Source organism: Capricornis sumatraensis, chromosome 1 (assembly GCF_032405125.1).
Source record: "Capricornis sumatraensis isolate serow.1 chromosome 1, serow.2, whole genome shotgun sequence".
NCBI lineage: Eukaryota > Metazoa > Chordata > Mammalia > Artiodactyla > Bovidae > Capricornis > Capricornis sumatraensis.
In genome coordinates this window covers 233,142,971-233,158,657 of record NC_091069.1, presented here as the reverse complement: position 1 = coordinate 233,158,657, position 15,687 = coordinate 233,142,971, and the positions used below count along the sequence as shown (strand labels likewise).

Here is a 15,687-nt window from a genome sequence, read left to right as displayed (position 1 = left end):
TTTGATGCCGTAGAGACTGATGTGCGGGGGCCCTTTGTAACTGCAGGAGTTAAACTGAGCTGCGAGAGGTCAGCGTGGCTGGACCCTGCCCCGTGCTGTTTGGCCCGATCTCTCCTCCCACCCCGTTATGAGGAGGCAGTTCACATGCAGAAGACAAATGGCATAAAGGGCAGGCAATTAATTTTTTCAGCTGGAGGCTGTGATGGAATTTGGGTGCTTAGACTCTGGCGTGCACTGCTAATTCCATTCTTCTCCTCTGTGAAATACCTCCACTCTGCAAGGGGGTGGTGCCCTTCAAAATTCCATCACTGATATTTTCTGCCTTTAGGGCCAAGAGGTAATTCATTGTTCAGTCACTGAGTCGTGTCCAACTCTTTGCGACCCCATGGACTGCAGCACACCAGGCTTCCCTGTCCTTCACTACGTCCTAGAGTTTGCTCAAACTCATGTCCATTGAGTCAGTGATGATATTTTCTGTCTTTAGGGTCAAGAGGTAAATTTAGTGCTGAAAATTATTTGGAATGTGTCTGAGGTTACCCTGCATACTATTAATGCTTCAAAACACCAAAGGGCTATAGTGCCAGCTGGCCGATTCTTCCCTTATTTCCTGGAGAGGGAGCAACGTGGTCCCAGCATGGTTCAAGGTCTGGTTCCCCCCACCTAGCAGCCTCTGGTGTGGAGCGGCCCAGCCAACCTGGTGAGCAGAAATGCAGGCAGGGAACAGAGAACTTGCTGGGAAAAGGGGAAGAGACGTAGCTTAAGCAAAAATGGACCACAATGAAGACTTAGTACTTGGCAGATGGGGAGAGGGAAGGAGGATACTCTAGAGGGAGAAAAAGAAATCCTGAAGGGAACTTGGAATAGTAAGAAAAAGTTACCTCAGCCATTTCCACAGAGGCAATGTAATGTAGTCTGTGTGTAAATCTTGGGTGGGTGACCTTGGGCAAGATTTAACCTCTGTGGTTTAGTTTTCCACTCTGCAAAAATGGGCAATAAATTAGTCTCTATCTCATAAGGTTATCATGAAGAGTAAATAAGAAATTCACAGAAAGCATTGGAGAAAATATTTAGTGAGTAATAAACACTCAATACCTATTTCCCATTATTATTAATATTTCCAATTTTTCTCCCAGCATGTGTCTCACAATCCTTTGTTCAGGACTGGCATATGCTCTCCACTTTTACCCTAAAGCTTCTACCAATCAACTGATGTTTATCCAGTGTCCTGATTAGTGATTTTAATCCTTCAAGTCACTTGCCTCTGAAATCTGCTCATTGGAAGCTTGCCACACACAGAGCAAGCTCACAATAAATGTAACCAAGTAGAATTTACCCATCATCACCATCTGAAATGCAGTAGGATGTGGTTTATAGTCTTTTTTTATGCCTCTCCCACCCCGGCTCAAGAGATTGAACAGAGAGAATCCTGCCCCAGGAACTTATAGCCCAACTCAGAGCTGTAGAGGATGAAGTGCTACACACAGGGAGACCTTTAGCGGCTTTCCATCTCAGCACCCATAAGGAGAGCAAGCAGACTGACACCTCTCTTGTGGGGTATTAGAGGATCTCCCTCTGGGGACACTGAACAACTAACAAAAACGGTCTACAGCTGAGATCCTTGCTGAAATGGCTTGGCATAATCACCCTACAGTGAAATCCAACAGTTGACAAGCTTCTGTCAGCTTTTTGGTGTCACACTGTTAAGCATAAACAAAGATCATTTGTCACTTGAAACAAATCATCCAAAATGAAAGACAGTGCCAAAACAAACAGAAGAAAGAAACTCGTAGCAAACAGGATCGATTCAGGGAGTAAAAAAGAACGTTTTTTAAAACCTACAATTCTTATCTTTGAGATTTAAGGGAAGATATTGCATCCATGAAACAAGGACAGATGCTGTAAAACAAAGAACATTCAGAGAAGAAAAAGGACATTTGGAAATAAAATATGTGTAAATATGTCTGCAGAACAGCATGGATAAATCTCAAAAAAAACATTATGTTTAGAAAAAAGAGAAGTCAAACACAAAGGAGAATCTATCTTACAATTCCATCTATATGAAATGCAAGACTAATTGACGGTGACAGAAATCAGGAAGTGGTTGCCTGGGAAGCCGGGAGGAGAAGGAACCAGAAGGGACACAAAGTAGCTTTCTACGTGAATGGAAGTGTTCTTTATCTGGTTTGGGTTCTATTTGCGTGAATGTAGTCAATTATCAAAATTTACTGAACCAATAGTATAAGATCCATGCACATTATTCTGCGTTAATTATGTTAATAAAAACATATCTGCAGAAATGAAAAGTTCAGTAGAAGTTTCTAGATCTAGCTATCAACTTACAGGAAACACAAAGAACAGAGAAACATGTTAAATGACATCACAGGAATGCAGTTAGCGAAGTCTGACTGTGGGAAACTAGAGTTTAACCAATATTTTTTTCTAATAAAAACTTGCAAGGGTGGGTGGTGAGGAGAGACAGAAAAAATTGTCACAGAGATTTAAGAGACATATAATCAATTACATTGTGTGAACCTTGTTTGAATCTAAATTTAAACAAACTATTTAGAGGCCAAGTTTACTGAACAATAGGGAAAGTGTAAACATGTCCAGATATTTGATAATATTCAAGAATTATTGTTATTTTTAAAGTGAGATAATGGTGTTTGTAGTGGTTTGGGTTTGTTTGCTTTTTTTTTTTTTAAGTGACCTTTATCTTTTAAAGATTCATAGTGAAATACTTCAAATAATATCTGAGTTAGTAGAGTGGAAGGCAATGAGAGTGAGTAAAGACAAAAGAAACAAGACTGATCATGTGTTGATAATTGTTAAAGCTGGGAGTAGAGTACACTGGGTTTATTATTCTAGAGTCTTTTCTTTTGTGTGTGTTTGAAATTTCCCATTAATAAAGTACTTTAAAAAAATAGGAGAGTTAGAAGAAAAACTGAGCAAGTCTCCCAGATTAAAAAAAGAAGGAAAGAAAAAGACAAAGAGATGGAAAACAGAAGCAAAAGATAAGAAACACAAAGAATAAGTTCAGATTTAAAGAGAGAGAACAGGAGCAAGAGAAGAAAGAAAATGAAGATAATAATTTTAGCAAATTTCATGATACTGACCACCATTAGTTTCTAGACTGAGAGGCCAGCCAGTAGCCAACACGGGATGAAAAATACCCCACACCAAAGCCTATCCTAGAGAAATTTCATGAATGGCTCACAAACCTCACACACTCTGACAGTCTTCACTGATGCCTCCTTTCTCTCTCTCTTGGGCAGTACCCTGTTGGCACCACTTGTAGGCCAAGTTGCTCCTCCACTTTTAGAACTGGATGAAACATCATACTTTGGTATGATGCAGGACCTGGTTTCCAGGGCAAATGCTAAGGGTCTGGATAACATATCTGGAAATATAGACAAGCTAGCTTCAGCGTAACTGTCTTTTTCTTTCATGCTTTAACAATTCTGTTTTTTATTATATTTAGTCATGATATAATTTCAAAATACAATTAAACATTTACATGTCAGAGAATTCAAAATAACATTTTCAAATTGAAATATAGTTGGAATTTCCCTCTTGGGCCAGTGGTTAAGAATCCGCCTGCCAATGCAGTGTACATAGGTTTGACCCCTGATATGGGAACTAAGATCCCACATGCCACAGACTACTGAGTCCTTGGACTGCAACTAGAGAGTAACCTCTGAGCATCACAACTACAGAAAGTCCACACACAGCACTAAAGACCTAGCAGAGCTTAAAATTAAATAAAATTTCTTTAAAAAATGAAATACAGTTGATATACAATATCATGTAAGATATAGGTGTACAATATAGTGATTTTCAACTTTTAAAGGATATACTCCATTAATGGACTTCCCTGATGGCACAGATGGTAAAGAATCTGCCTGCAGTGAAGTAGACAAGGGTTCAATCCCGGGTTCGGGAAGACCCCCTTGAGTAGGAAACAGCAACCTACTCCAGTATTCTTGCCTGGAGAATCCCATGACAGAGGAACCTAGCAGGATACAGTCCATGGGGTTGCAAAGAGTTGGACAAGACTAAGCAACTAACAGGTCAGGAAGCAACAGTTAGAACTGGACATGGAACAGACTGGTTCCAAATAGGAAAAGGAATACGTCAAAGCTGTATATTGTCACCCTGCTTATTTAACTTATATGCAGAGTACATCATGAGAAATGCTGGGCTGGAAGAAGCACAAGCTGGAATCAAGATTGCCGGGAGAAATACCAATAACCTCAGATATGCAGATGACACCACCCTTATGGCAGAAAATGAAGAGGAACTAAAAAGCCTCTTGATGAAAGTGAAAGAGGAGAGTGAAAAAGTTGGCTTAAAGCTCAATTCAGAAAACAAAGGTCATGGCATCTGGTCCCATCACTTCATGGGAAATAGGTGGGGAAACAGTGGAAACAGTGTCAGACTTTATTTTTTTGGGTTCCAAAATCACTGCAGATGGTGATTGGAGCCCCGAAATTAGAAGACGCTTACTCCTTGGAAGGAAAGTTATGACCAACCTAGACAGCATATTAAACAGCAGAGACATCAGTTTGCCAACAAAGGTCCGTTTAGTCAAGGCTGTGGTTTTTCCAGTGGTCATGTATGGATGTGAGAGTTGGACTGTGAAGAAGGCTGAGCGCCGAAGAATTGATGCTTTTGAACTGTGGTGTTGGAGAAGACTCTTGAGAGTCCCTTGGACTGCAAGGAGATCCAACCAGTCCATTGTGAAGGAGATCAGCCCTGGGTGTTCATTGGAAGGACTGATGTTGAAGCTGAAACTCCAATAGTTTGGCCCCACTTGATGCAAAGAGCTAACTCATTTGAAAAGACCCTCATGCTGGGAAAGATTGAGGGCAGGAGGAGAAGGGAATGACCGAAGATGAGATGGCTGGATGGCATCACCGACTCGATGGACGTGAGTTTGAGTGAACTCTGGGTGTTGGTGATGGACAGAGAGGCCTGGCGTGCTGCGATTCATGGGGTCACAAAGAGTCGGACACAACTGAGCGACTAAACTGAACTAACCTGAAGTAACTAACACACACACACACTCCATTTATAGTTATTATAAAATATTGGCTATAATTCCCAGTGTTGTACAATATATCCTTGTAGCTTATTTTATATTTAATGTTTGTACCTCTTAATCTCCTATTGCTATATTGCCCCTTGCCACTGGTAACCACTATTTTGTTCTCTATATCTGTGAGTCTGCTTTTTTGTGGTTGCTGTTGTTATAGCCACTGATTTGTTGTATTTTCTTAGATTCCAAGTATAAGTTATAGCATACAGGGTTACTATTGACTAATGGCAATGGGAGATGAGAGGGAGCTGGGCAGACAGATTCCCCTCTCCTGTGGTTCCTCCTTGTGACCTTTCTGGAAGAGTCTCATGTACCCATTAAACTAGCAGCCTGTGTGGTAACATCTGACATCACATTCCCCTGCCCCTCTTTCCTTTTTTCCCTGTGCATTCTTTTTTTTCTATATAGTTTTATTTATTTTTGGCTGTGCTGGCTCTTCGTTGCTGTGGGGCTTTTCTCCAGTTGTGGTGAGTGGGCTACTCTTCATTGCAGTGGTTGGGCTTCTCTTGTGGTAGCTTCTTTTGTGGAGTGTGGGTTCTAGGGCACAGGCTCAGTAATTGTGGCACACGTTTTAGTTGTTCCTCGGCATGCGGAATCTTCCCAAGATCAGGGACTGAACCTGTGTCTCCTGCATTGGCAGGCAGATTCTTTACCACTGGGCCACCAAGGAAGCCCTCTCTGTACATTCTATTATGAAAACTTTCAAACATAGAGAAGTTGAAAGAATTCATAATGAGCGCCTGTATACCCATTACCTAGATTTTATCATAGACATTTTAAACAGCTTTCAGTTCAGTCACTCAGTTGTGTCCAACTCTTTGTGACCCCATGGACTGCAGCATGCCAGGCTTCCCTGTCCATCACCAGTTCCTGGAGCTTACTCAAACCCATGTCCATCAAGTCAGCAATGCCATCCAACCATATCATCTTCTGTCGTCCCCTTCTCCTCCCGCCTTCAATCTTTCCCAGCATCAGGGTCTTTTCTAGTGAGTCAGTTCTTCGCATCAGGTGGCCAAAGTATTGGAGTTTCAGCTTCAGCATCAGTCCTTCCAATGAATATTCAGGACTGATTTCCTTTAGGATGGACTGGTTGGATCTCCTTGCATTCCAAGGGACTCTCAAGAGTCTTCTCCAACACCACAGTTCAAAAGCATCAATTCTTCAGCACTCAGATTTCTTTATAAACAGCTTTACTGAGATATAATTTATTTTTTAAAATATGCATTTGGCTGCATTGGCTCTCAGTTGCAACATGCGGGATCTTTTGTTGTGGCACGTGGGCTCAGTAGTTGCAGCTCATGGGCTTACTTGCCCTGTGGCATGTGCAGTCTTAGTTCCCTGACCAGGGATCAAACCCATGTCCCTGGCAGGTTCTTAACCATTGGACCACTAGGGAAGTCCTGAGATATAATTTAAATACCATAACATTGACCCATAAAAAGTGTACAGTCCAGTGGTTTCCAGTATATTCACAGATATGTGAACATTATCACAGTTTTAGAATATTCTCTTCACCCCTAAAAGAAACCACCTGTCAATTAACAGTCACTCTCCTTGCCCTTCTCCCAACCTTGCATGCATGCATTCCTACCCAGTTGCTCAGTCGTGTCTGACTTCTTGCAACCTTATGGACTGTAGCCTGCCAGGCTCCTCTGTCCATGGGATTCTCCAGGCAAGAATACTGGAGTGGGTTGCTATGCTCTCCTTCCTGACCCAGAGATCCAGTCCTCATCTCCTGTGTCTCCAGCATTGCAGGCAGATTCTTTGCCCACTGTGCCACCTGGGAAGCTCTCTCCCAGTCTTAAACAACCACTGATCTATTTTCTGGATCTATGGAATCACCTGTTTTAGACACTGCATATCAATGGAGTCATACAGTAAATGGTCTTTGGTGACTGGTTTCTTTCACTTAGCATAATGTTTTTAAGGTTATCCATGTTGTAACATTTATCCATACTTCATTCTTTTTTAGATAGTATTTCATTGTATATTATTAACATTTTATATGTGCTTTATCACCTGTGCATCCATCTATCTTCCTCTCTATGGATCCATGAATCCATCTTATATCTTTTATGTATTTCCCTTTTTTTAAGTCTTTCCACAAGTCTCATTGCCTTTGCCTTGCACACCTTTCAATACAACTCATCACATTATCACATGGCCTCCCTGGGAGCAACAGAGGCCGGGAGATGGAGTACTTAGCCTTCAGGCTCTACATAGAGGGACCAAGAGAAAAGGGAGCCTGGGAATGGATTTTTGTTACCTTGGCAGACAGCATTTCTCAATTCCGTCCACATCTACCCCTCCAGATTCTCCTCCCACCATTGCATCTCACAGATCTTATATTCTAGAAATCAGAAATTCCTTAAAGTTCCCTGGGCACCCCACATTTTTCTGGACTCCAACTCTTGCACTCATCCTTTACCCGGACAACCTTCTCTGTGTGACAGCTTCTTTCCTCATAATTCAGCTCAGCTGTCACTCTTCAGTGAAATATCCCCAACACACAAACACACACACACACCCTCTGGCCTCCCTTGTTTGTTTTCCACTCCCATTTTGGCATTTACCCTCCTTTATTGAATTAACCTTTTGATCTGTCTCCACCAACCTGTAAATCCTCAAAGGCAGGGGCCAGGCCTTGTATATCTTGGTATCCCTAGAAATCACTGCAGGGGTGGCTCCACAAATATTTGTTGGATATTGAATGGAAAAGGTCTGGTTACCATTGTTACTATTGTTTACCTACCAAACATGTTTTGGGGCATGCAGGAAAGGAGACTTGGGAGTAAGTACCTGGTTTGATACAATGATGAGTAAGACTATATCCTGGGCCTCAGAGGACCTCCAGCACCCTTTTGTTCTGGGCAGATGTAACACTGGACAAGACGCCAGGACAACAGATGTAAACTGGGACTGTCCCAGACAAACCGGAACATAAGGTCACCCAAATTACATGTCCACGCCTATGAAAACAGCAGTGCCACGCTGACTCATGACCAGCCTGTCAGACCAGTCACTTCCAGACTTTTCTTGCACGGGCCAATTACTCCTAATCAGTGCTTGGGTTATTTGTGTTTTAAATTGTTCTTATCCATGTAAAAAAATCACCCATGGAATTTAATATTCCTAAGGTAGTACATACATTGTGCACATAAAAGAAACATATACTTGGGCTTCTCTGGTGGCCCAGTGGTTAAGAATCCGCCTTGCAATGCAGGATACATGGGTTAGATACCTGGTCCGGGAAGATCCCACATGCCACGGAGAAGCTAAGGCTGTGTGTCACAATGACTGAGCCCACAGCCCCCTGAGCTCCGCACACCATGGAGCTCGTGTTCTCCAATAAGAGAAGACGCTGCAACTAGAAGCGCACCCTTCACAACAGGAGAAAGCCCATGCACAGCAATGAAGACCCAGTGTGGCCAAAAATACATTGAAAAAAAAAATATATATATATATATATACTTATGCAACCAGACAGAAAAAAAATCACCCAATGAACAACAAAAACATTTTTCAACCTTTTCTGATGTACTGAATTCACATTTACAAACAGTATGCAAAACCCGTTACATAAATACACTTCTTAGTATTAACATGTGACTCTGGTCTGTAGTCTTTATTGAAAGGTTTTGGGTGTTTCCAGACTGTGGCCATAACAGCACTATGAACATCTTGATGTAGATTCCTTTCCCTTTCTTCTGAGTCAATTCTTTGAGCTACTCGCTCCAAGTGACGTGGTTCTGGAACGAGAACGGTAGATACATCTCATTTACCTATTGCTCTGTGTCTAACCGCTCTCCTGAAAATCTGAATCAAATCACAGAGCACATCTGTTTCTCACAGCTCTGTCAATAATTGATGTTTTCATGTTTTCTGTATTAATAGGTGCTGATTGTCATTTAGGATGTTGTTAGCATTTTTAAGTGCTGCAGAGGTTTTACATTATACTTTAAACAAAAGCAGCTTAGTTTTTGTGAAAACACATTCTAATGTAAATATATACATTATATATAAGATATGTTGCAGGTATTCGTTAAGTATTTGTTGAATGAATGAGTGAAATTATGCTCAGTTACAAAGAGACAGATGCTGTGTGATTCCACTTATATGAGGTACCTAGAATGGTCAAATTCATAGAGACAGAAAGTAGAAAGGCAGTTGCCAGGGCTTGGGGAGTGGGGCCAATGGGGAGTTGTTTAACGGGTACAGAGTTTCAGCTTTTAAAGATGAAAAGAGTTTAGGAGATTCATTGCACAATGTGAATGTATTTACTAGTTGAACTGAACATTTAAAATGGTAAGATGGTAAATTGTGTATTATGTGTAACATATATATGTGTGTGCATGTGGTGTGTGTGTCTTTGTGTGTGTTCAGTTGCTCAGAAATGTCTAACTCTTTGTAATCCCATAGACTGTAGCCTGCCAGGCTCCTCTGTCCATGGGATTTCTGAGACAAAAATACTGGGATGGGTTGCCATTACGCTCTTCAGGCTATCTTTCTGACCCAGGGATCGAACCTGCATCTCCTTCATTGGCAGGCAGATTTTTTACCACTGAGTCACCTGAGAAGCCTGTTAAAACTAAATATATATATATATATATATATATATATATATATATATATATATATGCCCAATGATCATTTGGTATATATTATCAATAGCAGTGTGCCTATAATATATAGTCATTCATGTTAAATGAAGTTTCATGTGTGGAATTTTCTGCTTTAAAATATTTGTATTAATTTTTCAGTGCAGAGACAAATAGGCGAAGATGGCTGATAATAATATCATCACATGCCAAATAGACTAAAAAACTCATATACAGATACTACTATATGAGCATCCAATATTATCATTAAAGAGCTCAACCTTTTCAAAAATCATGCATCTAATTTTCTATTATCTTTGAATGAAAAGCAGAAGCAGAATTTAGGGGCTCTTAGCAACAGTCATGTGAATTTTTCACCTTAAGGATGAAATGAGGAGACTAAAAGAGTCTGCTGCTACTGCTAAGTTGCTCAATCGTGTCCGACTCTGTGCGACCCCGTGTGACCCCATGGACTGCAGCCCACCAGGATCCTCTGTCCATGGGATTTTCCAGGCAAGAGTACCGGAGGGGGATGCCATTGCCTTCTCTGAAAAGAGTCTAGGTTTGATTTTGATCAAGAGATCAAAATCTCTTGATTTTCCCACTTCAAGAGTCACAATATCTCTCTCCTTAATAATGCACTCCAGCCAAGTCTCATTGGCTAAAATGGATTGCCCTGACTACACCAGAGGCTACTGGGAAAGTGGGGGAATAGAACAGGTTAGACACTTGGCCACTGCAAATAAATTAGGGTTCCCTCAATAAGGAAGGAGAAGGCAATGGCACCCCACTCCAGTACTCTTGCCTGGAAAATCCCATGGACGGAGGAGCCTGGTAGGCTGCAGTCCATGGGGTCACGAAGAGTCGGACACAACTGAGTGACTTCACTTTCACTTTTCTCTTTCATGCATTGGAGAAGGAAATGGCAACCCACTCCAGTGTTCTTGCCTGGAGAATCCCAGGGATGGGGGAGCCTGGTGGGCTGCCGCCTATGGGGTCGCACAGAGTTGGACACAACTGAAGCGACTTAGCAGCAGCAGCAGCAATGAGGAAAGAAAAGGAAAATGGGCATTGGGAAGGCTTCAGCTGTGTCTGTTACACTCACATTGGTGTTTTTGTTTTGTTTTTTGCTTGGGGCATTACAGGCTGGAACCAATGGTTATATGGCTCCTGAAATCCTAATGGAAAAAGCGAGTTATTCCTATCCTGTGGACTGGTTTGCAATGGGATGCAGTATTTATGAAATGGTTGCTGGACGAACACCATTCAGAGATTACAAGGAAAAAGTCAGTAAAGAGGATTTAAAGCAAAGAACACTGAAAGAGGAAGTCAGATTCCAACACAGTAACTTCACAGAGGAAGCAAAAGATATTTGCAGACTCTTCTTGGCTAAGACACCAGAGCAACGCTTAGGAAGCAGGTAACTATTATGTAAAGACATGATTAGTGATGTCAGCATTGCCACAGGGATTTGGAGAATACTTTGGAGTGATGATAAGGCCTTGGTATTAAATAATAGTAGTATTTTCTTATTATTATTTGCATATCGTGTGGTTAAGTATTTTCAATTCTTTCAAATACTATGAACACTTGATGTCCAACAGTCTCCAAAATACATTTTAAAGTGAAAAGGTGAGGTGCAAAGCAGCATACATTAAAAAGAAGAAAAAGAATACATAATTCAAATAGTTGCATAGACTATTTCAAGCAGAGTATACCAGGAATATATAGGATTGATTGAATTTATTTTTATTTTAACTTTTGCCTGCACTGTGTCATCAGTTTAGATCAGTCTCTCAGTCCGTCTGACTCTTTGCGATCCCACAGACTGCAGCACACCAGGCTTCCCTGTCATCACCAATTCCCGGAGCTTGCTTAAACTCATGTCCATTGAGCTGGTGATGCCATCCAATCATCTCCTCTGTCGTCCCCTTCTCCTTCCGCCTTCAATCTTTCCCAACATCAGGGTCTTTTCCAATGAGTCCGTTCTTTGCATCAGGTGGCCAAAGTATTGGAGTTTCAGTTTCAGTATCAGTCCTTCCAATGAATATTTATGACTGATTTCCTTTAGGATGAACTGGTTGGATCTCCTTGCAGTCCAAGGGACTCTCAAGAGTCTTCTCCAACACCACAGTTCAAAAGCATCAATTCTTCGGCACTAAGTTTTCCTTATAGTCTGACTCTCACATCCATACATGACTATTGGAAAAACCATGGCTTGGACCTTTGTCAGCAAAGGAATGTCTCTGCTTTTTAATATGCTGTCAAGGGTGGTCATAGCTTTTCCTCCAAGGAATAAGCGCTTTTGAATTTCATGGCTGCAGTCACCATCTGCAGTGATTTTGGAGTCCAAGAAAATAAAGTCTCTCACTGTTTCCATTGTTTCCCCATCTATTTGCCATGAAGTAATGGACTGGATGCCATGATCTTTGTTTTTTTAACATTGAGTTTTAAGCCAGTTTTTTCACTCTCCTCTTTCACTTTCATTAAGAGGCTGTTTAGTTCCTCTTCACTTTCTGTTATAAGGGTGGTGTCATCTGTGTATCTGAGGTTATTGATATTTCTCCCTGCAATCTTGATTTCAGCTAGTGCTTCATCCAGTCCAGGATTTCTCATGATGTACTCTGCATATAAGTTAAATAAGCAGGGTGACAATATACAGCCTTGACGTACTCCTTTCCCAATTTGGAACCAATCTCTTATTCCATGTCCGGTACTAACTGTTGCTTCTTGACGTGCATACAGATTTCTCAGGAGGCAAGGAAGGTGGTCTGGTATTCCCATCTATTGAAGAATTTTCCAGTTTGTTGTGATCCACACAGTCAAAGGCTTTGGTGTAGTCAATAAAGAAGTAGAAGTTTTTCTGGAACTCTCTTGCTTTTTCTATGATCCAACAGATGTTGGCAATTTGATCTCTGGTTCCTCTGCCTTGTCTAAATCCCGCTTGAACATCTGGAAGTTCATGGTTCACGTACTGTTGAAGACTGGCTTGGAGAATTTTGAGTATTACTTTGCTAGTGTGTGAGATGAGTGCAATTGTGCGATAGTTTGAACATTCTTTGGCATTGTCCTTTGGGATTGGAATGAAAACTGACCTTTTCTAGTCCTATGGCCACTGCTGAGTTTTCCAAATTTGCTGGCATATTGAGTGCAGCACTTTCACAGCATAATCTTTTAGGATTTGAAATAGCTCAACTGGAATTCCATCACCTCCATTAGCTTTGTTTGTAGTGATGCTTCCTAAGGCCCACTTGACTTCACATTCCAGCACGTCTGGCTCTAGGTAAGTGATCACATCATCATGGTTATCTGGGTCATGAAGATCTTTTTTGTATAGTTCTTCTGTGTATTCTTGCCACCTCTTCTTAATATCTTCTGCTTCTGTTAGATCCATACCGTTTCTGTCCTTTATTGTGCCCATCTTTGCATGAAATGTTCCCTTGGTATCTAATTTTCTTGAAGAGATCTCTAGTCTTCCCCATTCTATTATTTTCCTCTGTTTCTTTGCATTGATCACTGACGAAGGCTTTCTTACCTCTCCTTGCTAGTCTTTGGAACTCTGTATTCAAATGGGTGTATCTATCCTTTTCTCCTTTGCCTTTAGCGTCTCTTTTTCTCAGATATTTATAAGACCTCCTCAGACAACCATTTTGTCTTTTTGCATTTCTTTCCTTGAGTCTTGATCACTGCCTCCTGTACAATGTCATGAACCTTCATCCATAGTTCTTCAGGCACTCTGTCTATCAGATCTAATCCCTTGAATCTATTTGTCACTTCACTGTATAGTCATAAGGGATTTGATTTAGGTTATACCTGAATGGTCTAGTGGTTTTCCCTACTTTCTTCAATTTAAATCTGAATTTGGTAATAAGGGGTTCATGATCTGTGCCACTTGTCAGCTCCCAGTCTTGTTTTTGCTGACTGTATACAGCTTCTCCATCTTTGGCTGCAAAGAATATGATCAATCTGATTTCAGTATTGACTACCTGGTGGTGTCCATGTGTAGAGTCTTCTCTTATGTTGTTGGAAGAGGGTGCTTGCTATGACTAGTGAGTTTTCTTGGCAAAACTCTGTTAGCCTTTGCCCTGCTTCATTTCATACTCCAATACCAAACTTGCCTATTATTCCAGGTATCTCTTGACTTCCTACTTTTGAATTCCAGTCCCCTATGAGATGGTGATGGACAGGGAGGCCTTGCGTGCTGCGATTCATGGGGTTGCAAAGAGTCAGACACAACTGAGCAACTGAACTGAACTGAAGTGACTGATGATGAAAATGATATCTTTTTTTGGGTGTTAGTTCTAGAAGATCTTGTAGGTCTTCATAGAACCATTCAGCTTCAGCTTCTTCAGCATTACTGGTTGGGGCATAGACTTGGTTTTCTGTGATACTGAATGGTTTGCCTTGGAAACAGACAGAGATCATTCTGTCATTTTTGAGATTACACCCAAGTATTGCATTTTGGACTCTTTTGTTGACTATAAGGGCTACTCCATTTCTTCTAAGGGCTTCTTGCCCACAGTAGTAGATATAATGGTCATCTGAATTAAATTCACCCATTGCAGTCCATTTTAGTTCACCGATTCCTAAAATGTTGATGTTCACTCTTGCCATCTCCTGTTTGACCACTTCTAATTTACCCTGATTCATGGAACTAACATTTCAGGTTCCTACGCAATATTGCTCTTTGCAGCATTGAGCTTTACTTTCATCACCAGTCACATCCACAACTGGGCATTTTTTTCACTTTGACTCCATCTCTTCATTCTTTCTGGAGTTATTTCTCCACTCTTCTTCAGTAGCATATTGGGGACCCACCAACGTGGGGAGTTCATCTTTCAGTGTCATATCTTTTTGCCTTTTCATACTGTTCCTGTGATTCTCAAGGCAAGCATACTGAAGTGGTTTGCCATTGCCTTCTCTGTGTTTCATATGGGATCTTAGTTCCCCAACCAGGGCTCAAACCCATGCCCTCTCCAATGGAGGCACGGAGTCTTAACCACTGGATAGCCAGGGAAGTCCCAGGATTCACTGACTTTAAAAAGAGAGAAATCAAGAGAGCTGGTGACAGGGATAAAATTGACAAAATAACAATTTTCATTAGGTAAACTTACTAATTCTTAAATTTTGAGCTGTGTGAATAAATTATTACTCAAAAATGAGTAAAAGTAAAACTTAAAAGCCATCAGTACAGATAGCCATAGTTCTGGAAAATTCTGCCCTTTTTAAAACATCTCTGTAAAATATCATCAATCAGTCAATAGATATTCAATAAGTATATATGATGTTGCCAGGTATGTTAAGTACAGTTGAAATCAGTTTTGAGAAAAGTCAAGTTTTATTGCTTACAATGAAATAATAAGATCAAGATATTTTAGAAGAAAAAAATTAGAAAAGCTGACTTATGATGGCACCCTCGGCAGCAAATAATTGTAACACCCTTATGGCAGAAAGTGAAGAGGAACTAAAAAGCCTCTTGATGAAAGTGAAAGAGGAGAGCGAAAAAGTTGGTTTAAAGCTCAACATTCAGAAAAGGAAGATCATGGCATCTGATCCCATCACTTCATGGGAAATAGATGGGGAAACAGTGGAAACAGTGTCAGACTTTATTTTGGGGGGCTCCAAAATCACTGCAGATGGTGATTGCAGTCATGAAATTAAAAGACGCTTACTCCTTGGAAGAAAAGTTATGACCAACCTAGATAGTATATTCTAAAGCAGAGACATTACTTTGCCGACTAAGGCCCGTCTAGTCAAGGCTATGGTTTTTCCTGTGGTCATCTATGGATGTGAGAGTTGGACTGTGAAGAAGGCTGAGCGCTGAAGAATTGATGCTTTTGAACTGTGGTGTTGGAGAAGACTCTTGAGAGTCCCTTGGACTGCAAGGAGATCCAACCAGTCCATTCTGAAGGAGATCAGCCCTGGGATTTCTTTGGAAGGAGTGATGCTAAAGCTGAATTTCCAGTACTTTGGCCACTTCATGTGAAGAGTTGA

At 41.0% G+C, this 15,687-nt stretch overlaps 1 protein-coding gene across 1 annotated transcript in view; it reads left to right on the top strand.

The window, feature by feature from the left end:
* Positions 1-15,687, top strand: part of GRK7 (G protein-coupled receptor kinase 7) — a 40,838-nt gene that overhangs the window by 18,069 nt on the left and 7,082 nt on the right. Inside the window, exon 3 of the mRNA XM_068987413.1 lies at positions 10,839-11,113. Within this exon, the coding sequence (XP_068843514.1) occupies positions 10,839-11,113 (275 nt within the window). The remainder of the gene's footprint in view (positions 1-10,838; positions 11,114-15,687) is intronic.